The following is a 23,064-nucleotide window of genomic DNA, read 5'->3' on the forward strand; positions in this document are numbered from 1 at the left end:
CTTTTAAGTACAAGTACGTAAGTGGTAAATTCTTGTCATGTGTGTTTCAAAATTTGTAGATTTTTTATACCAAGTAATTAGCTATAAACTTAAGGCTGGTTGAACAATCATAAACTGGCAAATATTTCCAGACATTGGAGTTCTTCCTCACATATTTTAAGACACATATATACCATTTTTGCTATATATCATTTTTAAGTAGATAAAGTGTCTGTATTCTGGATGTCTATGTCTCTTTAAACAAATGATAAAATTGAAAAAATGTTGAACTTATTTTACGTTAAACACTTTTGAAAATAGAAGACATCAGTTGACATCAGATCCTGATGATTTGAAGTCCATTTCTGAACCCTTGGAAGTTCTTTTCCAAGCACAGAGGAGAGATGACACACTCTCATGGGGGTGCAAAAATGGAGCTCGGATCCTGATGAATTGAATTTCTGTTTCTGCATCCCTTGGGAGAAATTCCCTTCTGTGTGCAAAAGAAAGATGACATCCTTCTGTGGACTGCAGAAATCAAGCTCAGATTCTGATGAGTTCCATTTCTGTACCCTACTGAAGGAGTTCCTTTCCATGCACAATAAAGGCAGCATGATAGATAGAGGCTGCATAGATATAAGCTGGGCAGTGTGCCTTGGGGTGGGGTGGGAGGCCTGGCGCAGGCCACATTCAAGTGTGTCTCCCTCAGAAGCTAAAAATCAGAAGCAGGGTTCCCCACCCCCCACCCCAGGCACTGCATGCTCCTTATTTGGGATTCTGCTTAACAACCTGAAATCACTTAAGAACTGTAAACGGTACTGTTGGATTTGCAGTCATTGTGTGAAGTGGCCACATGGGCAATTAAGTGAGATTGACACAGACAGACTTCCTGTGTCATCTCATTTAACAACCACTTGGAGCTCAAAAACCAAGATTCTGGACTCAGTTTTGGTTGCAAGTCAAAGACTACCTGTAAGCTCCTACTTCCCCTTATGTCCATCTCCTTCTCTTTTTCTTCCTGTTCTGAAGGTGAAAGTGCACCCTCTAAGACTTTTCTGTTTGAATGGCTGCCAGATCCTAAGCTTATGCGAAACAAATTATAATGGTCATGAACGGAATCATTTTTTTTAAATTGCAGCCAAAGGTTAGAATTAAAAGCACAAATAGCAGATGCTTTCATAGCAGAATTCCAACTTTCTCCAGAGGAGATGAACATCCTTCGATGCACCAGAGATGGGCCCGTTACTGAAGTAAGCATCCTAAAATACATACAGTAACCTTCTTTAACATATTGAATCAGACTTCCTTTTCTGATCACCATTTTCTCTTTGGATAATATGAATAATTTGTGCTACTTGCAGGAAAACTTTCCAAAGCAGATATATAAGGGTGGAATTTTTAGAAAAGAATTCTATCCTTTGCAAAGATTCTGGCTGGAAAAGCCTACATAAAAGAATCTTCCGTAATTCAGAGATGGGAGTAGTTAGGAAGTGTTCATAACACGAGAATGGATTATAATCATTGGTGAAGAGAAGGACCATGATTGAAATTCGCAATGTCCACTTGTGGAAATGGTGAAAATAGCTTGATACTACATAATACCGTTTAGCTGTATCCTTGGAAATAATTGTTTAGATTGTAATTGCCACTGTGCTCAACTGGGTAATATTGTCTCTTCTCTTTCCTGTTGCTAGTCCGACATACCTAATAAAATAATCAGCTTCGAACAGAGGCTGTTATCGAAACAAAGGGAAACTGTTCTCCCTGGCAAACAGCAATAAAATGCTACGGTATGCTTAACCTTTAGCCGCAGTAGCAAATAATACGGTACAAAGAAAGTATGTGCTGCACAGCAATCTTTATTTCAAACTACAAAACTCTGGCTCAATGTAGCCTGTTTGGAACACAACACTGAACAAGTCTGGAATGGGCGAAGTCAATTTGCTTTGGTTTCTAAATTGTATGTTTTTGAATGACTGTTCTGAGTTCATAGTCACTCAGTATATAATGAGATGGTGAATTCCTTACAGTCTCTTTGCATTTGAAGAACTTGTTTCCAAAGGGAGCAAAACCAATGAAGATCTGATGGCACTTGCCACTTGTGAGCAGATTGCACACAGATACAGAATTTGTATAGACAATTATAATGATATATGGAAATTGTTCTTTATTTTCTTCTCTTAGACAATGCATATATTGCCATTACTATTTTAAAAAAGGGGAACAAAACCAATATATTTTTATCGCCATCAAAAGTAAAAACATTAAACACATTTCAGATCCTCTGCGTATGAAGCTGTCTCTCTATGTTATAAATGTACAAAATGTTTCAAGTTTAAACCCATCTGAATTTGTAATACCGTTTTTGAGTTTTAAATGCTATACTGCAAGCAGGAAACAGCAGTCCCCAAATTTCAAGCCGTGTGGGGATGAATTCTGAAAGTTATAGTTCCAATACAAGTACCAAGCGTGCTGCAGTATGATTATCTGAATGTACAATAGCCATGCAAACAAAGTTAGTTTGAGTAAAATATCACAGCTTTTAATTTTGAACTTTTTTTTATTAAAGAATTTTTTTAAAGTATTGAGACGAATAAAGCAGATTCACAATGATGTCAAGATTCTTCTGCGCACCAGTCAACAAAGATCAGGGTGAGTTCACACTGTATAAAGCAACTGGGACCATCAACTAAGTAAAGCCTCATAAATTGAGTTGTTAACATACTGAGATTTATATTGGAAAATAAAAACAGGAAGACAAGTGTAAAGCCATCCAGGTTTAGATGTTTTTGCACTTTTTGTAAAGACTTCAAACATGTTAAATCTGCAGGCTGGAGATTATGGAGCAGATGGCACTCCTCCAGGAGACTTCTTATGAACAGCTGTATCGTTGGGCCCAAGGTATTGTAGTTATTTTAATTTTTTCCCCATTAAAGTATTCTTGTAGATGGAGATAGGTGGCTTTTAGAAGTGTGTATGGCATGAGTAAATGTAGCTACTACTCTATGCTCAATTTTCTTCAAAATGTATAAGATTGTTTGTTAAGGCGATTTCTGGCAAATCAGTTCGCACTTGCTGGTGCCATTATAACACTATTATGATCTGAAATCTGTTTAGGAATCTCAAACGCTACTTTTCTGTACCTAATAATCTACCTAAATTTCAGAGTTTAGAAGTATATATTCTGTAATCTAAAGAAGATAACAATAGCATTTAGACATATACCATTTCATAGCAATTTACAGCACTCTCCGAGCAGTCCACAATGTCAACATATTGCTCCCACAAATCTGGGCACTCACTTTACTGACCTCAGAAGGATGGAAGGCTGAGTCTACCTTGAGGCAGTCAGGATTGAACTCCAGGCTGTGGGCAGCATTAGCTTGCAATACTGCATTCTAACTACTGTGCCTCTGGGGCTTCTTTAAAGAAGATTGTAGTTCTCTTATCCTAAATTGGTGGTTTTTATATTGATGGTTTGTTTCTATTGCTTTTCAGCTTGAAGACAATTTGGACATACTCTTCCTCTCTGTCTTCTAGACATGAACAACCATTGCAATTGTGTTTCTCTAAAAAGTCTGGTTTTGTTGCCTGTTTGTAGACAGAATATGTCTGCATCCCTGCCTTGCTTGTTTTATATAGCCATGGTGTTTTCCACAGCTTCTTTGTGGCTGTCTCTGTGTTTTTCATAATAAGTACCCACAGGAAGGGTGGACAACTACTCCTAAATATACAGAGGGCTTCTGACAGAGTGGCAAAGTACAGTTGTATCTTAACTAGACTTCACCAGGGCAGCTGAGCTGAATTTAGACTGTGGCTTCTAAGAAAGGACACTATAAAAATGTAATCTTTTCTCTAGGATTCAGTGTTACCAATGAAATGAGGAGAGAAATGTTGTTGAATCCTTACTAATACTGTTAGTAATCCTTACTAATCAGACTGTTGGCTTGTTTACAGGTGAATGCAGGGCTTTAACACAAGAAACCTGTGACGTTTCTCCAGTTCTAGCTCAGGCAATGGAAGCTTTGCAAGACAGGCCTGTTCTCTATAAGTAAGTTTCTGCTTTAGTTAAGCACACAGCATGAATATGTGGAGAAAATTAACTATGGTGGGATGTATGTGTTTGTGATAAGGTTGGTCTCAATTCTAAGTGACCATTTAGAGAGAATTTCTCCAGAATAAGAAACAAGGGCTACCATTGAGAATATGCATGAATTTGCCAAAGAACACTGGTAAAATGATTTGAAAGTGATTCAGGCAAATCACCAAAGTCAGTGGGGAAGCCAGCCCAAGTTGCAAGCCCCAGACTGGCAGGTAGGGTAGTGGCTGCTGCCAGATAGGGAAGAGAATGACAGGGTGTGAGTGGTGAACATCAGGAATGATGTTTGAGGTTGCACAAGAGGCACAGGTCAGGAATGTACATGAGAGTGTTGGTCTGTGCAAGAGGTTTGGACAGGGCGGGTGCACAAGGGTGCAAAGGGGTGCCTAAGAGGCATGGGCTTCGGTGTGTGTGTGTGTGCAGGTTGGGAAGAATGCATGGGTGGGCAAGAGGGTATGTAAGGGGTATGAGGGAGGTGCAGTGAGAATTGGGGCGGACTTATTCCTGTCATTTGCAACTTTTCCTGCCCATTGACTTTCTTGGGAGAAGCTATCCGGAAAGGTTGCAAGAGGAGCTCATGGGACTGCAGGGTGCTGCAACCAACTGCAACTGTGAACTGTGGCCAAATTGCAATCACATGGCTGTGGACATGCTCAGACAACCAGAAATCCTTGGACTGGTTGTAACCATTGTTCAGTTCCCTCATAATTTTGAACAATCGCTAAATGAATGATCATAGGTCATAGGTCGAAAACTACCTTTACTGTTAAAGTTGAGGAAAAACTTGAGTTTGTGGGTATTTTGTAAAATATTTTTTTATTAGTAGGCATAATTGCAGTTACAAACAAGCAACTCTCCTTTGGAGTTACATTGCATATTTCGCTTCTTCCCATATCCAACCCTTTTCTAATGGCAAATCCAAGTCATTAACTCAGTCATTAATCCATTTTCAGCAGAAAGCCCATAAAAGGTTTCCATTGTTTTATAAAAACACTTATTATCCTGGTCAAACAAGTTAATTTTGAATTTGTTTCCCTTAGATGGTATTCTGGCTTAATCAATCCTTACTCTGATATTAAAAGGTCATAGGACCTGATCTCTATCTACATCATCTTCCTTTCATCTTAATGTTTTTTAGACCTCGATAATGCTTTCTTTACAATTTTCATCGCTGATCTCTAAGAACCCCTGGTCTCAAACAAGATTCTGCAATCCAGTAATAGTCCATTGCCTATTTCTCATCTCTTGACTTGATATTTCTATTCTCATGCCATTATTTCTGCTTTATTTTTCACCTTAAATTTAATTTGTTTCACTTCTCCATTCAGTTGTCCTGCAGATTCTTCAGAATTATTTTTCATCTTTCAGATCTCTTTTAAATAATACATTCATGTAAGCAGTTACTGATGCCGTTATTGTAGCTGTAACTTTTCCCCCCAGTTCTTCAAAGATCCTTTGGAATGTCTCAGGTGTAATACCTTGTTCTGTCATCTCTGTTAAGTTTCACTATTTTGCTAGTAGGAGCCATTCCAATTGAGAAAGGGGAAATAAAAGTAAAGACATTTTTCTTTTTCCTTTTCTCTTTCTCTCTCCATATCAGGCCTGTCAACTAGCGGCTTGCGGGTGGCATATGGCCTGCGCAGGCCACATCCACCCGGCTCTGCAAAGGCAAAAAAACATTGTGATGTCACAATCTAGCCCACGACATGATCGAGTTTGACACCCCTGTTCCAGATCATTAAACTTATTCAACATTCCATAATTCTTTAGTCAGATGGGCTTTAGCAACTTTCCTTATCTTTTGTTTTGCAAAACTAATCTATTCAAATAGAACTCTTTCCCAGAGAAATACATATTCAGTGTTTTAATTGTTTCAGAAATGTTTTGTTCAATAATTCCAGATTCCCTTTGTTTTAAACTTTCTTAGTTTAAACTCTTGGCAGGCTTTTCCTTTTTAATTATTTTTAAATCCTTTAAATTGTTTCTTTGCTCTTATCTTTAATCCAAGATAACGGGATATTCACTGAGTAGTTCGATTATTCTGCTGCTCCAAAAATACTTTAAACTTAAAAAAATAAATGTCTTCCAAATGTGTTTAAATAAAAGTGTGGAGGGCCCAAACCCATGTAGGCTGACCTGTGACTGTCTATCCCATGGCGTCTGGCAATCAGATGGATGGGAAACCTGTGAGCTTCCTTGTGAGGAACAGCCTTTTGGAGCACAAGGGGGCAGTCTTCTGGATTTAATGCCGGGCTACTGGTATTTGCCACCACGCTGTCTTCCCTGTTCATAGAGGCACATCAATTTGCCAACCTCAACCCCCCCCCCCCCCGGGAAGCTGGGATGAATAAGATTTTTTATCTGTAGATCACCCAAAAATAGAAGAAGGACATGTAAAAGTCAAGAATGATTAATTTAATTTAATTCAATTTAATTAACAGTAAAATGCAGTTAATATGATTACTTCCTAATTATTTCATTTGGTTCCTCTTTGTATGATTACTTTTAGGGATACTTTTTATGGGTCTATAGAGGCCGCAACTAAGGCATTCATAGAAATGGCCCAGAAGTCTAATGATGTGGTCTGCATTCTTTATTATTTAGGTATTATGAGATACCTTGTGAAAAGAATATAAATATATTTCAGATTTACCACAAGGTGGCAATATTGGAATGTCTACCACAACCATGTCAACAGCTGTCTTATCTTAATACAATATACCTCACTTGATACAGGCCTCACTGAAAATGATAGGTATATTCCTTAGGCATCTTAGAAATGAAGATGAATTTCCCTCAGATATAATTCCTTAACTTTTGTCCCAAATTGACGTTTCTTCTCATGAAAACCTTCATTTTTAATACTAGAATGTATTCCAGTATTAAAAGTGAAGGTTTTTTTAGGATTCCAAAGGGTAGAAGTGATAATGTTTCTCACCAAAACTACAGTCACTTCCCCTTCGGTTCTCCTCATCCATTTTGCAAGAACAATAAGGCATTAGGTAATATTCACATATAGCATACAATGCAGTCATTCAAAAAGATAAAGGGACTTGTGCTATTTTTAAAGACTTAGTATTTTGAGGTTGAATCAAAGAATAGACCGGCTTGGTTTTTCCAACAGATGCTTTCTGCTGAATTAAAACATAATTACATTTGGAATTATGGAATTAATATGGAATTAAAAGTGGAATTGTGTTCTTTATTAATATAAGCATTAATTTATAAAAGTCCTTTCTCTTTTTGTAGCTTTCTTTGCTCTTTTAAATGTTCCTTCTGGAATTGTCCTGGCTATTGCTAGAACAAATAATGGTTACAACTTGTTCCAGTTGGCTTATTATCCACTAATTTAAAGCAAGTAAACAAATCATTTTACTTGTTTTCAGGCAATTTGATAGTGGCCTGAATGCCTATGTTTTCTAGTTTGTGTAATTTCTGTAATTTCCCATCTTATATTGAATCCTAACGAAAATGATAGTTGAAACAGAATGAATAATTTATTTTCTTATGTTTTAAAACGTAAGTCGCAGTTTGCATGCTGAAGCATGACAAACAAAAAGCATGATTTTGTGGCCATTAGAAATACGTTGGTGTTGGGCATCTGCTGGTAAATTATCTAGGCAGTGGAATTTTATGCATAATATTCTTGCATTTCCATAAACCAAGGCACTTTGATCACTAAGGAGGGCAACTAAAATGCCCATAACTTGTAAGTCCATATTTTTTTCTCTCGTTGTAGATATACTTTTTTTAAAAGAATTTTTTTATTTTAATTGAACAAAAACACACAAAAAAAGAATCATCCTTCAATACATCTTGTAGAAAGCGTGTCGGTTGGTTACAAATAACTTTCGTGCATTTCTTCCATAGTCATTACTTGTAGTTCCTAATAGATTATACACTTTAAATAAAAAAATCTTTATGTATCTTACCATCAATATACCACAATTCTCATTTGACTACCATTATTTGAACATGCTTCTGCCTGAACCTATTCATACTTAAAAACACAACCACATAATGGCATTTGTTAGCTATTTCAAAAATCTTCCAATCACATTACACTTTTATAACATATTATGAGTAAAAATCAATTAATAAAGTTTCTAAGCCTTTTCTCCCCCCCTTTTTTTGCCCCCTCCCCCCCCCCCCAATTTGCTGTTTAGAATTTATATCCAAGTTGCTTTTACATTGTAGATATACTCTTGATGAGTTTGGAACAGCCAGAAGAAGCGCTGTGGTCCGCGGCTTTATAGATGCTCTTACTAGAGGAGGTCCAGGAGGAACACCTCGACCTATTGAAATGCATTCACACGATCCTTTGAGGTACCTTACTTGTGGCATTGCACATTGTATAGCATTAATTACTATGAATAGCAAGCTTCATTTTAATAGAATTATATATTTTTTTGGCTTTAGATATGTGGGAGACATGTTGGCTTGGCTGCATCAGGCTACTGCTTCCGAAAAAGAGCACCTGGAGGCTCTCTTGAAACACATAACCACAGAAGGTATTGCAGAAAGCCAAGAATTGTGGGTTTGGGATCTTCCGAGGAGGGGAATTTCATCGGGGTTTTTTCTGTCCTAAAGATTACATACGGGGTGAAGCTACTGTATGTGCTGCTGGAAGAATGTGGAATCGTTACCACTTTAGGAGAAGCACTGTTTGGGGGGAAAGACAGTGGCTGCATTTCTTTTTTCTAAATGACAGGAACTAACATTCCTGTTTCTAATGTGCACTGCTTTTATTTTCAGGAGTGGAAGAAAATATGCAAGAAATAGTTGGGCACATCACAGAAGGGGTTTGCCGGCCACTCAAGGTGAAATGTTTGGTTTTATGAAAGCCTTTGAGATTAAAACTGCATCGGCCCCATATGTTAAGAAGCAAGGAACAAAAAAGCAGTTTACAAATAATAGCATATTTACTTGCATAAAAAGGAACTTCGTTGATTGCTTATTTCCCAAGGAAAATGCATCTTTTATTATTATGTGAAACAAAATTGAATAATGAATGTGCAGTATTTAAAAGGAATACTGTAATCTTAAAATTGTACATTATGTTTTCTTGAAGAGGAAGTGTGTATTTCAACAATATGTTCTTAAAATGTTTCTTTAGGTTCGAATTGAACAGGTGATTATAGCTGAACCTGGTGCAGTCCTTCTGTATAAAATTTCTAATCTTCTCAAATTTTATCATCACACCATTAGGTAAGCAAACTTTTAAAAGATGGTTTTGGGAAGAACTGGTTGTGTTCAAGGGTTACACTGTAGTATAACACAGTGCCTCTATACTGCAATGTAATATCTGGCATTGAGAAATGTTGTTACATAGCTTGATGCCATCAGCACTTAGCAGTTTTTGATCATATTTAAACAGTATCAGTGACAATATTGGACTTTATGGAACCTCAATGGATAATCCCATTAGATACCTCACTGTTGCCATATACTTCAATCTCCCATTGAACTGGAGCAGAGTTAGTTGCTCCTGGTTCGGATCGGTTCGGGTGAACCAGTAGTGGTACTTGGGCATGGGTCGCCGAACTGGTAGTGACAGCTGGCTGGCCACACCCCTGAACTGGTCCGCTCAGACGCTCACCCTGCCTTCTGTTTTCGTGCCTTCGGATGGAGCAGAGGAGTCACGCAGCTTCTTCAAATTCCTGCAATGGGCAATTTGAGCAGTGGCAACGGGAGGCGCCCAGTCAAGCAGGCAGTAGAGCATAGAGCCAGGATGTCGTGTAGGGCACGCTTCCCTCCACCCAAAGGCAGGAAAACGGAATGCAATAGGAGGAACCCGGATTGGAGTGAGGGCGTAGAACCCTCTGCATGCTGCTGAGGGCAGCTGGTGGTAGCCAGAGTGCAAGCCCCGCTGCCTGCCTGTTTGTGACCCCTCAGCCTAGACGCACTGCGGAGAGGCGAGATGAGGCGGGCATTTCAGGGTGGCAGCGGAGACAATGAACAGTGGCTAAAGCGAGCAAGAGCTCAGCCCAGCCAAGGCGAACTTGTAAGAGGAAGAGGTACCTGCCTGAAAAGGAGAGGCGGTGGTTGAATTGGCTGGGGCATAGAGGAGGCCACCTTGAACTTCTGGAGAAAAGACATAAAATAAATGTAACAAACTAACAACATTTAGTACTTCAGGGTTGTTACGATTGGTGCAGGATCTGTTGATACAATCTAGAATTTTCTTTCTATGGTCCTTTGGGTCACAATATTGTGACTGCAGGGCACAAGCGCAAACGTGCAATCCAGGCTCTGTGATTTCCCACGGCCCCCACCGCACCTGGTGGTGTTTGAGGGGTTGCAGCCGGTTCCTCCTCCCCCCCTTGTCCTGAGCCAGGATTGGGTGAACTTTCTTCCCTCCCTCCCTCCCTCCTGCTTGCACAGTCCAGCTCCTCCGCTTGCATTATTTCCTGTCTCCTACCCTTCTCGTTGTTCCCTGCCCCCCCCCCCCCCACTTGCCTGCCAGATTTATAAATACAGATGTGACCTCCGGGCTGCAAAGTTGAATGCTTTGATTCCTTCTAGGAAACTTATGGCTTTTCCACACCCTAAATGCACTGGCGGTCTATTTTTGGGAGGTTTTCACCTCTCTTCCCCCCCCCCCCCCACCTCTCTCCATCGGAATCCCAAAAATTTTCACCACTGTTTTGGTAGGTGTGGCTTCGTAGGGGAGTGTCATGTGACTGAATGTGCATGAATGATGTCAGGTTGGCCACACCCACTCCGTCACATGCCCCCTGGCCACGCCCACAGAACCCATAGTAACAAATTTTAGAACCCACCACTGAATTGGAGATAGGTCTATGTGATTTGGGAAAAGACAGCTTCTCCATAGCCATCTAGGAGAGGCCTCTAAGAGGAGAATGGTGGGCAGCCCTTAGGCCTCAACTGATAAATTTGGCAAATGATGTAAAATATATTCCTGCATCACTGAACAAGACAGATTTTTAGGATGGAGTTTTAGAGAGCTGTTTTACTTAATGGTTAAAGCACCAGGCTAGAAACCCGGGGACTGTGGATTCAAGTCCTGTCTTAGGCAATGAAAGCCAGCTGGGTGACTTTGGGCCAGTCATTCTGTCTCATCCTGCTATATAAGGCTTGGGTGACAAGCCAATTGGTCAATTTCTGTCACAACCAATGGATCTACACTTGATCCACACTTGGTTGATCCAGTGGGGTGAGGGGAAGCAGACCAAGCACTTGGAGGAAAATACTAAAAAAAAAAGTCTCTCTTGGTTCAGATCTGAAATTCTACCCTGATTATATCCCACTTTTCTTTTTTTCTGAGGAGAAAGGGAACTTTGTTTTTTACCTAATGAATTTCTGAGGGGGTGCTCATTTGTCTCAGTATCCTTTAAATCTGTTTAAAGATGAGCAGAGTTTGCTTTAGCTTGGGATGGAGACGGTGCTGCTTATTGTGTTTTTTTGCCCTGGCAACTTTCTCCCAGCTTCAGTCATGGTCTTGCTTCATGATGACATGGTAGTTTCCCAGGGTGAACTTCCTTCTGGCTCTTGAGAAACATAGAAAGGAAGAACTGAGGGGAGAGACAACTTTTCTTTATTGCAAGGCATGGTATTTTTAAAATATAAATGGCCTTTTAAAAAAAGCCTCTTCCTAAATGGAATAGTTGCATCTGTTAATTCCTGAATCGAATAAAATCTCTTATTTCCTGTCTCTCACACATACTTTTTATTTTTGATTTCAGTAATATCATGGGAAACAGTGCAGCCATGCTGTTAACTACGATAGAAGAGATGCACCTTTTGAGCAAAAAGATATTCTTCAATAGTTTGAGTCTCCATGCGAGTAAACTGCTGGATAAGGTCTGTTTGAAAAACAGTTTGCATACATATTCTTCTGCTAAATATATAGGGCTGCAAAAGGCTAACTTCAGTCTTAGTCACCAACAAATCCTTTGCTCAATAATTTGGGAAACCTGATCTATGTTTTATCCCGAACTCATTTATTATGCATTACATACCTCCGCTTCTTGTGTCAATCAGCACGCTTGTCAGTCACAAGTCTTATCTATCCTGTTTTCCAATTTGCTTCTACACTCTAGCTACTATTTTTACAGAGGTGGCACCCATAGCAAGGGCAACTTGGGGTGGGCTGTTTGAAGACGTGCAGAACCTGATTGACTGTCATTGGCAACATGGCTTCCCTTTTTTTCCACTTTCTTTTCTTTCAAAGTAGGCAGGAGTTTGAAGGATTGTTGCTGACATACTCCAAGTTGTAATTTCTTTCCCCCAATCTGGAATCTTCTAGATTTAAAGATTTCATATTTGCTTGTCTAGGTGATGACAAGAGTCTTTGGACTGGAGTAGATTACAAAAATTGCAGATAGACAAGTATGTGTAACCGTTTTCATGTTGTATACTCCATTGTCTTCCCAAACTGAAAAGTGACATAAGCTGGAAATTATTAGAGTTGAAGCCCAAATCTTTTAAATGACACCAGATTGCAGAACATTGTTCTAATAAACCATAATAGATTCATTTGCGGAGTTTGTGATTGCTCTTCTGTTCCTCTGTGTACCTATGCTTCAATGTAAAGACATCTTCTGAACTCAGATATTCTGCTTCCTTTTGTAGGTTGAACTGCCACCTGCAGACCTTGGTCCAAGTCCTACACTGAATCAAACACTTGCTCTGCTGCGTGAAGTCTTGTCATCCCATGACTCTTGTGTTATTCCTTTGGATACTCGTCAAACAGACTTTGGACAAGTAAAGTAATGTTCATTTCATCTTATGTGTATGAACGTAATTAGTGGTGGGATTCAAATTTTTTTACTACCGGTTCTGTTGGCGTGGCTTGGTGGGCGTGGCCAGATTGTCATGTGATTGGGTGAGTGCCTCCCATTTTCGGCTCTGCACTTACCTGAGAGCCAAAACAGGATGCATGGGGACTCCTGCAAAGGGCAGGGCAGGGCCAGCCAGGGACGGTATTTGCCGGTTCTCTGAATTGGTTAAAATTTCTGCTGCCAGTTCATCTGAACCGGTCAGAACCGGCTGAATACCACCTCTGAATGTAACCCTGCTAATCACCAACCATTTCACTAAGGATGTGGAAAAGATGGCAGCATTTGTTTCACTATTTCAGATTGTATATGTTACTTATCTCTCAAAAAAGGAAACTGCCTAAAATTTGATCAGTAATAGTAGTTAATCCTTTCTACAAACGTTGGCTGTATCTGCTAGACTTACCAAGGAACTAAGTTGAATTAAATGCCAAGCTTGCCACTCTGGCTACAAAAGCAGAGAACAGGCTACTCCGATATTCTGTCCTCTAAACTCGGGAAGAGAGCTATAAGCCTATAATACAATACAGGCATTTGTTGGGTGGATGCTAACTTTTCTAAGCTCATTTTGAAAGCTAAATGAGAGAGTCTCTAGAATTAATAACGTATATGATCTTTTTTTCCCCCTTCAAGAAATAGCCTGTTTTCAAACTTGTTTGAAGTACATTTTGCAGATTTGGTTTTAACACTCATTTTCTAAAATTTAAGTTCTGTAAGTTGGGCTACAGGTAGTCCTTGACATACGACCAGTCACTTAGCGACTGTTCAAAGTTACAGCAGACCCCCACTACCCCCAAAGTATTTAAAACCCAGTTCCAGAGTTACAACCACCCCACCCCAGTCATGTGAGCAGATTTTGAATGCTTGACCACTGGCCTACACTTATAGGTGTTTGCAGCATCCTGCTATCATCAGCACTGTGATTTAATATATTTTCTTGGCCAAAAATTGGCATTTCTATTTTTTGGCCAAAACACCTCATAGCGAACAATAGTCTTAGTATTCGCTCAACAACCTTAAGTTTCACTTAATGGCCATGGTGATTTTTTTAACACCTCAAAACAAGAAATGATAAGATTAGGTCAGACATACGATGAACCACTATTCAAGTTTTGGAAGAAACATACTGACCCCATTCAGAGTGGGAAAAGCCCACTGTCTTAAAAATGGCAAACTTGGTCGATGTTTGTTGAGTTTTCCAATGGGGGAAAGGATAGCCAACTTTGGCCAGCAGCCTGTGTTGTCTCTGTGCTGAATGAGTAGGTAGTTGTTTTGAACATTTACCTTAATTAAGGTAAATTAAGGTAGTTGTTTTGAACATTTACCTTAATTTACCTTAATTTCTTGCAACTTGAACCTTCCCTCAAGCTCCACCCCCCAGAATAGCTTGGACACTGCAAGCCTCACCAACAAGCATCATCCGCTATCTATGTTTTTATCACTTCTGCTTTGGACTGACTATGCCTACGCAACTTTCCTATGCAACATCCTTTTCTGACATTAACAAATAAAGCATGACTAAATGTAGAAGAGGTTGCATAAGCGGCTGGCAAACACACTGGGATTGAAATGTGGAAATTAGAATAGCAAATGGCTGGCAGTGCTTATTTATAAGATCTGAAATTGTGTTCAAAGGTCGGCAAACACCCCCCCCCACCCCCCCAGCATTAGCTTCCTTCTTTTGGGGAGTAATAGAATGGGAAAATACCCAAGGGCTGCTCTGAGTCAGTATATTGCTCTTCCTGCTTTCTTCTAGGTTCTGTCTTGTGTGCTGGATCCTCTGTTGCAGATGTGTACTATGTCTGCCAGTAACTTGGGGTCTGCTGACATGGCAACCTTCATGGTGAATTCACTTCATATGATGAAGACAATGCTGGCTCTGTTTGAATTCACAGATAAAAGGCTAGAAATGTTACAATATCAGGTAAATGTCCAAAGTCAATCTTCTGATGTTTTCTTTGCCATTAACCATTAACAGGGAATAAATACAACACAATCTTCTTAAATGTGTGTATCCTCACAGCTTTATATTTAAAGTAAACACTCTGGTGCATGCAGCCACCAAAAAAAAATCATTAATGGGGGTTAAGAACCCCGATGCAGCAAAGCAGTGAAACGTAAATTTTATGAGCTATATTTGCAAGCTGCTTTTTTTTTTAAAATGACAGCGCACATAAATTGCAGTTGCCATCCAGTGGATAATTTACTAGATGGTTTCTTGATTTTTAAACATTTTATATTATATTATAATTAGATGAAATTCCTAGATTTTCCTAGATCCAGTTGTGAGATGGGTGGGAGGACCAGGTATCATTGAACTGTGTTTGGCAATAGATGGTTGAATTAAAGAGTTTATCTGGTTATGTCTATCCTACAATTAACTTTACTAAATCACATTTGTAGCAGCCTATTAAGCCGAGATGCAAACAACTTTTTAGCTTGCTGTGCAATGGTTTCTTCCTTTGTTTTAGTCATGATTAAACCAAATGAACCACCATGTCCTAAAAGTTCTGATTAAATGTTTTGTTGACAAAGTGAAGATTTGGTTTTGGGTGAAACGAAACCTAGAAGGATCCTGGTATTGTTTCACAGTTAGTAGCACAAGGTTAGGGCACATCTTCCATTCTTTTCCCCCTTCTTCCAAGTGATTTATCTTCAGTCTCCTGCATTCCAGACTTTGCAGTGCCTTCCCTCCTGCCCACCCTTTGAGTAGACAACATCAGAAAGCAAACTTCACACGAGCAATTGGCACCTTGTTTTACTTTTAAGGTGTCAGCCCTTGGGATAGATCAGACTCCAAAAGGGAGAGTAAGGCTGTACTTTATTGAGATAAAGTATGGTAACAGAATCTTTAAAACCCAATTATTTTTATGCTTTATTCACCCTGTTATAGCCCAATGAATCAGGAAGAAGTCTGCCTGAGATACTTCCATCTTGTTTCCTGGGACTTAAAGAATATTCCTACTGTTTTTGCATATATAACAGTTCTTGCCTATTACTGTATATAACTTTTTTGCCTATTTTTCTTAAAGTCATCTTCCTGATTCTTTACAATAAGGTACAATAACATTCTCTTAAAAGTCTGACAAGGATTATCTCCCTTCTTATACTAAGAAGAATCTAGGGGGCAGTCTTGAGGGTTTTTTCTTAACCCCATGGTCTCTTAAAGAACTAAGCTGATATTTATGTAATGGTGGTTATCTCTTACACCTTCTCTGTCTCCTCTCAGCTCCTAATGATACCTGGGCACAGAAAACCCCACCAGCCTCTTTAGACCCCAATCTTCCCAATACCATTTTGATCCCCCTCCCCTGATGATGTCAGCAAGGAAACCTTGGGGCTTGCCTTTGTCCTGCTCTCACTCCCCCTCCCCCACCAAAGTAACTATTTCATTTTTTACCCAGAAAAAAAGACCCACATTTTGTCCTATATATTGTCTGAAACATGCATATTTCAATCTGGGCTTAGGTTATTTCAAAACAGCTGTTTGATGCACAGAAGAGTTTGCCCTTCCCTAACTTTAATTGTTGTTTCCAAACTCAGTCAAAATGCAAAGATAGGAAGATGCCTATGTAGACAATAGATTCAGCTAACAATTCAGCTAACTACACTATGATACTATCCGAACAGAGCCTGTGATATTAAAAATAATAGATATGATGAATATCTACTGAATATCAGTATATGATGATATACTGAATCTAAAACATACTTCCCATCCATTTTGGAGAATAGCAGACATTTACAATCTTACATTTATGTTACAAGCTGGACATGCATGGGTTTTGATAAAAATTATGTTAGTGAAAAATACAATTTATCATTTATGTATTCCTCTTATTTCTTCTTTGGCAATTAATTTAACAACATTGTTGCATTTTTTTAAATTAAAGACTGTGCATTCTTCATTGATGTTTGCTTCATCTCCAAACACAGGGCCCAAAAATCTTTACACTATTAACTTTTTGACTAGTCAGCTTGTGCAAAATGTCATTGCAACATGTGTAAAATGATTGAGGAAAAAAAATAGTACAATTCAAAACACCATAAACTCTAGCTGGGAGATTGAATTTACATATCCATAGACTCATGGCATGTAACTTACACAAACTCATTATCATTTTTTTTAAAAATTAATAAATTACATATGATAATTGTAAATACTTTGCAATGTGAAAAATTCGCTTTCTTTATTTTAGATTGAAGCACATTTGGATACCCTCATAAATGAACAAGCGTCTTACATATTAACTAGAGTGGGTCTAAGTTATATTTATAACATGGTACAGCAACACAAGACAGAACAGGTGAGCAATAATTTTGGAAACTATCAATATCAATACTCATATCTCTCTCCCCCCCTCTCTCTCCCTCTTTCTCTCTCTCTCTCTCTCTCTCTCTCTCTCTCTCTCTGTGTGTGTGTGTGTATATACTTTCTTTTACAAACATCATTGCGTGAACAGTGTGGCACCTTGGTGTCATACATTCTAATACAAATAAAACTAATAGCATTAGTTATAGTTATAACTTTCAACCAATTTATATATTTCTAATAGCAATACATATTTATATAAATTTGCAATCTGTCACTATTTGATTATTACATATTTTCTCTAATTATTGCTCTTATATAAAAGTGTATTCACTAATATTCCCCTTTTCTCTTTCTATCTCTTATTTTCACTTTTAATCATATCATCCTTTGTTAAAACCATTTTCTTTCTATCCTACCTAACTTCTAATCATGTCACCTACCTACAAAAAATGAAAGAAAAAAGAGAGGAAAAGAGAATAAAATCAAAACAATACCAAAATAACGAAAAATCATCTATCCATCACCTCTTGCCTGCTTCAATACTTTAATTGCTGTGCTTTTTTTCTTTTTGACTTGCCTCCCATATTCCTCGCTAAGATCTTTATCTTTCTGCATCTGCTTCTTGGGTGTTCAATCTGAGTATATTGCTCATTTCTGACAAGTCTCTTTTCATGTGTTTTGCCTAACATTTAAGCTTTTCATATGAATATCTTTAGACTACAAAATATATTCATGGTTAAGAAACCTGCTACCGACAATTATGACGTACTGGATTGCTTATTTTTGATTGCATATTTGTGTTACTTGGAAACTCCTATAGCTGTTCAGCCAATATTTCCCTTCAGTCAGATACCCTGAACTGCAAATGTAAGTCTACTATATTTAGTTGGGATCTAAATAGATACTTCGGAATTCTGGTTTCTTTTTCGTTAGCAGGAAGGATAATTCTTTCGGAAAGCCTTAGTTTCAAAAAGGGGTTGCTATGTGCATGGCTATAATTACATAACATGCAAAACCCATCATACTGTTTCCTTTCATGACAAGCACGATGTTGCAAAACCTAGAAAGAGAGTAAGAAATAGTAAGTCAAAGAAATTAAAGGCATGAGGTAAGAAGAAAAAATAGAGCTAAATTTGATTTATACCAACACAATTCATTATCTCTCTCCATATTTTTTTCATAGCTGCCAATTGTTTGAAGCATATTCATACACATAAGTAATATGCTCACCAGTGCCACCTAACTATAATTTGTACGGATTTCTCCTTTCCTTCATGGCAATCCCATGCTCTTATACAAAGCCATTTCTGCTTCTTTTGATAAACATTAATTCCTTACATCTGGACACATATTGTCTACCAACTTTCTGCTAAATTCATATATATAGTACAATGTTTCTATCGATTTTTCCATTCTAATAATAAACATTTCCCCAAGTTTCTTACAAATAATTTTGAGTCCTCAGCTAACACTTTAAATTGTGTGCAAAAGTGCATGTACAGTATATTCATGCCTCTACAAACACATTTGTTCCATTGCTACAAGCATTCTTTATATGTTTATCCATAAATACCTTGAACAATTATTTTTGTGTATACCTAACTGAGGGCCTACTCAATGTTAAACCATTCACTAAACATTCCATTTATGTTCATAGATACTTTATTTCCATCATGGAAGTTTAACAACCAGCCTTCAGCTGCACACTCACAAAACTTTCCATAATTCAAGCTGGTTGCTTCTATAATGAAATAAAAATAAACTCTTTTTATATTCACACTCATAGACCTAAAGCACTCTGTAGCATAACACTTTTGTGTCTATTCTAAACAGCATTCTGTAACCACTTTCCTTGTATCCATTTTCATTCTTTGGTACGATTACCTTATTTGTTGGTTTATTTATTTAAAACAATATAGCTGCCCATCTTCTGGGTGGCTTCCCATCTTCTAATCCATTTTCATACACACTTGTCCTTTCTCTTCCTGCAGTATTCTACTTTCACTCTTTGTTTCTTTCACTTCTTTTCTTCTCTCATCCTTCACTAATATATTCAAATAAGTTTACATTTGTAAGCTAGTGAAATCATTGCTTTCAATTCGGCTTAGCATCCTTGCTTGTTGGAGCAAATTCATCATAATTGCAAGCATGGCCTAATGGAAGGCTATCTATTTCTGGCTACTTTATTTATAATGAGCCAAATGCAATCAAGCACATTACGTTGCAAGGACCAGCCCTTCAAGGAAGGCCAGGTGAGGAAAGCATACAGAGTAAAGATTTTAGGAATGTTATTTTTCTTTATTGGCATAATCATGACAGAATCTTGAAAGCCTCCAGGAATTTCCCTCACCCTCTTCTTAACACTAAACAAAAACTGTTAAGACAGGGTTATCTTGCATTTGTTGTTTTATGCTTTTCCTGAGTTATTTATTTTCTCTTAATATTACTTGCATTCCTCCATCAATGAGGTATCGTCATGCTCCAATATATTATAGAGTTAGTTTAATATATTGAAATAAATACAATTCAGAATTTCAGAATCAATAACCAAGCAAGTTCTTGTTGGAACAGAAATATCTTAAGACTTTTGAAATTTTGGTGAGAGACAAGACCCAATTTCATGTTATCGAAATTAGTTTGGGCAATATAGTTTCTATTTTCATACTCTTAAACCTGTTCTTCAACCAAATGAAATAAGGCTTACAGATAGAATTATTTAATAAAAAGTAACTCCAAATGGACCCAATCTTAAACACGCTGGGAGGAAGATAGATTATTCATAAGATTTTAAGAGACCTCAAAGGGATGTCAACAAGTATGTTTTTAAAGCAGTCATGAGGCCCTGATCTACCTGAAAAAGACACAGCTGCAGTGGTATTTTTAAAAGAATAGATTGGATTTTGGTGTGTGGAGCTTGAAAGTTTTAACTTGTATTAGGTAGATTTGTCTCCATTTAGTTAACCCACATATGACCAGGAATTTACTTTGTAATTTTCATATTGGGTTTTTTTAACCTCCCATTCAAAAAGATAAGCAGGGGTTAACTAGTGTCCTTGACAGTTTTTGAATAATGAAAAGAAATACATTATTTTAGTTTTAGAACACCAAGCCACTTTGTGGAAAATAGTGTAACTTTGTAATTCATAAGCTGATAAGAGTTTTTTGATTGTGATATACTCAATTTTGCTTTTGTTGGTTTGTTTAATAAGTCATACTACAGAATTATATAACTCACATTCTAGTTTATTGCTATAAAGTGGTCCAGGCTACTGTAAGTAATGTGTTTTGCTGACCTTCTTAAAACTGGTGATTAGGAGAGTTGCCTGATCTCCCAGCTTTGATCATCTGGAATTTTAATCACATGGCCTGCATTCTAAATTCTCACAAATTGCCTGAATGATCATCTTTTCCCTCTCTTTTTTTTAAGATTGTACTTTCTTTCTACCTAAAGTTTCCTCAATTCACATTTTATTTTGCTTTATGAACCTTTAAAAAAAATCATATTCTTCTTTCCTTTCCATGAGACAATTCTTCATGAATAGACCCACAAAAATATTATTAGTCAGCGGACATACATCAGTTGTCCTCCATAAAGTCAATAACTGTCTGTTTAGCACTCTTAATTTGGTTTCCTTTCACCAGATAAGTAAGTTACTAACTTCAAATTTTGATCTAGAGATTTGTGACACTTGCCCTCTCCAAAATTCAGTTGCTATAATCATTGCATGAGTCCATAAATATCCATAGTATGCTACAGTTTTAGGGCTTGTTGCAAAATAGTTTTTGGTTTGATTTTATTAAAACACTGATTCTGTGTAATTATTCATTTATTTACCTCTCCTTTAATGTTAGGGTCCCTTGGCTAATGTACCCAGTATGGATTCTATGTCATTAAAAGCTGCAATGGTGAGATAAATATATTTTCAGCTGTGTTGTACAGGAGAAGAGGGGAAAACTGGCATAGGATTTTGAGAGTGGGTGTTTTAGTTTCGTTTTCATTGTGTTATCACTGTTTATAAGATGCTCCTCTAGATATAAGAGGGCTACTTTCAAGGTGTTTTCGATCAAAAATTTTAGAAATAAGGCAAAGAAAGCCGAATGTTCTTAAAGTTCAGTTCAGGATTTGGTGGGTTGTTTTTTGGGGGTCTGTGGGTTTAATAAATAATGGAAACCCATCAGTGTGCGATATTTCACTGTAATGTAAAGGAATTTTAGAATTTTCCTGTAGATACGACTAGAGGGGCTACAGCTGGGTTTAGTCACAGCCTGATTGGTCCAGAGACTGAGGGAATTTTCTTAAAAGTACCTTCCTTCCCTATTTGCTCCCAGTTTCCTTAGTCTCTTGGTCCAAGTACTAGTTTGGCTCCTTGAGGTATTGAATTGTTTAATTATTGGAATTATAGTATTGGATTCGGTTAATTGGATATTCTAAATTCTTCAAAATTCGGACTGCTGGCCACAGAGTCTGCCTTGTCAGTTCTCATAAGGAGGTAGGAGAGACCTGGCCTCCTACCTCTGGGCCTGGGGGGTGCTCTGCCCAATCCCTGGTGGCGCAGGGATGATAGGCTCCCGTTCGCAGCCGAAAGAGAGAGAGAGAATTGGAGGCTTCAGGTAGGCATTCGTTTTGCCCAGTAACTGCCTGCAGAGCGCTGCAGTTTTAACAGCCTTGCCACGGCTTCAAAAGCCTCGCCGCGACTCCAAAAAACGCGGCGCCTTCTAACAAGCTTGCTGCGGCTTCAAAGTCCTGCTGCGGCCTCAAAAGCCTCGCCACGACTCCAAAAAAACGCCACGCCTTCTAACAAGCTTGCCGCGGCTTTAAAGTCCTGCCGCAGCCTCAAAATCCTCGCAGTGGCTTCAGAACTTTGCCACGGCGAAGAGAGCCGCATAATTCATTGAGACAGCCACCGCAGCTCGGAGATACCATGCCGCGGCTTGAGAGGACAGCCGCGGCTTTAAAAGAATATAAAAACAAAGAGCAGAGGACTCGGCTCGCTGGGAGGCCATTGCCTCAGAGCCAACTTTCCAGGCAGCCTCTCCTTCTTGCCATGAGGCACGGTGGCCATTTTGGAGCGACCTCGTGGAAGCGGCCATTTTCTACAGCAGAGGCCTGCATCGCGGCCATTAATCGAGGCCGGCAGGCAGCTATCCAGTGCCCTAAGTCCGCAACGCGGCCATTAATCGAGGCTGGCGGTACCCTGAACAGTCTACCACCAGGCTTAAGACACGTGAGTGGGGTGTGGCCTCCATAATTCCCGAGTTGGGGCAGGGTTCAGTGAGCACCCACAATGCGGTGGCAGAGGAAGGCCAGGGCAGAATGAGAACTAGGGCAGCGGCTATCAGACCATCTGCTGACCAGTGGCCCTCTAGAGCTGCTGTGAGGGATGAGCTAAGAAGACAGGGAGCCTTGGAGAAACAAGTGGCCAGGGCCGAAAGGCTAGCTCAGGCTACCAGGCACTATTCTCCTGGCAGATCCAGATCCCCAGTAAGGCCCAGTTATCTCAACTCTGCCTCACCTTCCAGAGGCTTCAGCCCTTCCTCTTCTTCTGTCTCCCCTGCTAGGCCTCACAGACAGGTGGCCTCGCCTTCCCCCCCATCTCTCCGAGAGCGTATAGGGAAGGGGGCAGGGATCCATTGGAAGGGGGGGTCTAGAGATTATCTCCCGACCTCACACCTGGCACCCCAAGGTCCTGCTGCCCTTGTGCCCTCGGAGGAGGAGCTGGAGGATCTAGAGCTCCTACCTGAAAGTATCAGGAGACTCATTTCCTCAGCAATCTCCAAGGGCATTGCCTCAGCCTTTCACAGAGAGAGCGATCTTCACAAGGGGTGGCAAGACTTCATTCTGATTCCAGGCATCCTAGGTCTCCTTCCTC

The 23,064-nt window shown here is 39.0% G+C and overlaps 1 protein-coding gene across 1 annotated transcript in view; it reads left to right on the forward strand.

Moving 5' to 3' along the window:
• COG6 (component of oligomeric golgi complex 6) overlaps positions 1-23,064 on the forward strand; it is a 40,438-nt gene that overhangs the window by 6,614 nt on the left and 10,760 nt on the right. The window contains exons 5-17 of the mRNA XM_081941891.1: positions 1,118-1,229; positions 2,549-2,631; positions 2,810-2,880; positions 3,937-4,030; positions 8,276-8,404; positions 8,498-8,589; positions 8,834-8,898; positions 9,195-9,286; positions 11,785-11,902; positions 12,674-12,805; positions 14,636-14,803; positions 17,079-17,186; positions 21,047-21,100. Coding sequence (XP_081798017.1) covers positions 1,118-1,229; positions 2,549-2,631; positions 2,810-2,880; positions 3,937-4,030; positions 8,276-8,404; positions 8,498-8,589; positions 8,834-8,898; positions 9,195-9,286; positions 11,785-11,902; positions 12,674-12,805; positions 14,636-14,803; positions 17,079-17,186; positions 21,047-21,100 — 1,318 coding nt within the window. The remainder of the gene's footprint in view (positions 1-1,117; positions 1,230-2,548; positions 2,632-2,809; positions 2,881-3,936; positions 4,031-8,275; positions 8,405-8,497; positions 8,590-8,833; positions 8,899-9,194; positions 9,287-11,784; positions 11,903-12,673; positions 12,806-14,635; positions 14,804-17,078; positions 17,187-21,046; positions 21,101-23,064) is intronic.

The sequence above is a fragment of the Natrix helvetica genome (assembly GCF_964273705.1).
Source record: "Natrix helvetica genome assembly, chromosome: 2".
NCBI lineage: Eukaryota > Metazoa > Chordata > Lepidosauria > Squamata > Natricidae > Natrix > Natrix helvetica.